This window comes from Zalophus californianus, chromosome 8 (assembly GCF_009762305.2).
Source record: "Zalophus californianus isolate mZalCal1 chromosome 8, mZalCal1.pri.v2, whole genome shotgun sequence".
Classification (NCBI taxonomy): Eukaryota; Metazoa; Chordata; class Mammalia; order Carnivora; family Otariidae; genus Zalophus; species Zalophus californianus.
Window position 1 is genome coordinate 40,707,328 of NC_045602.1, and position 1,086 is coordinate 40,708,413.

A 1,086-nucleotide genomic window follows, 5' to 3' on the forward strand; every position below is an offset into this window, starting at 1 on the left:
GTGTTCTTTTTTTTTTTCAAAGATTTGATTTTTAAGTAATCTCTACACCCAACATGAGGCTCGAACCCACAACCCGGAGATCAATAGCCACACGCTCTACTGACTAAGCCCCAGCCAGTGCCCCCCATTCTCTAGGTTTTTCCCAAACTTCACCTTTAACTCAGCTTGATTTCAAGCCTCATCCATTGTCCTTGACACAAAATTGTGTATCTCTTGAGCCTCACCATGAATTTTATTTTTTTAAATTTTTTTAACAAAAATACAAGAGAACAAATCTACATCTTTATTTACTTTTCATTAAATTTAAATCCTTGAGGGGTACAGCATCACATGGATTCTGTGGCCAATGGCTTTAGCAGGAAGGTTGCTTCGGAATTTGGCACGAACCATGCCACTGTTTCCATGAGCACGAGTTACGTTTCCCCAGATTACTCTGGTTTTGTTTGGTTTGCCACCAGGAGTCACTATGTTGTTCTTTGCTTTGTACACATAAGCACATCTCTTGCCTAGATAGAATTCCGTTTCATCTCGAGCATAAACACCTTCGATTTTAAGAAGAGCTGTGTGCTCCCTCTGGTTCCGGAGACCCTGCTTATAGCCAGCAAAAATGGCCTTGGACCACAGCCTTCCAGACATTATTTGGCGTTATGGGAGTCCTGTTGCCAGCAGGCCTCCACAGGCTCCAAGATGGCGGGGAAAAAAGTGCCTCACCATGAGTTTTAAATTGTAACCTTTGATCAAGGCACACCATCTTTGTTCCTCTTCTCCCTTGGGGTGAGCAACATCAGCAATCCAGGGCATTCTGCAAATTCCAGACTCTTGTCCAGAATGGACTGACCAATTATTGCCCAGGACTTGCCTCCTAGCTCAGGCATGATTTGGGTACTTTTGAGGTGGGAGAGGGAACCTCAAAATGATGAGCTAAACCCTAATTTCTTTTCTGTTTCTTTTTTTTTTTTAAGATTTTATTTTTAAGTAATCTCTTTACCCAGTGTGGGACTGGAACCTACAACCCCAAGGTCAAGAGTCGTGTGCTCTACCAACTAAGCTGGTCAGACCGCCCCTTAAACCCTAATTTCTAATACT

The 1,086-nt window shown here is 42.8% G+C and overlaps 1 protein-coding gene across 1 annotated transcript; it reads right to left on the reverse strand.

The window, feature by feature from the left end:
* Positions 1-303: 303 nt before the first annotated feature.
* Positions 304-636, reverse strand: LOC113938227 (60S ribosomal protein L35a-like). Its single transcript, XM_035728966.1, has one exon. It carries the CDS (start codon positions 634-636, stop codon positions 304-306), a length of 333 nt encoding a protein of 110 aa, XP_035584859.1.
* Positions 637-1,086: the final 450 nt, after the last annotated feature.

What these genes read in the sequence shown, in the direction of transcription:
- LOC113938227 (XM_035728966.1), bottom strand. Translation starts at nt 636, where the DNA reads ATGTCTGGAAGGCTGTGGTCCAAGGCCATTTTTGCTGGCTATAAGCAG.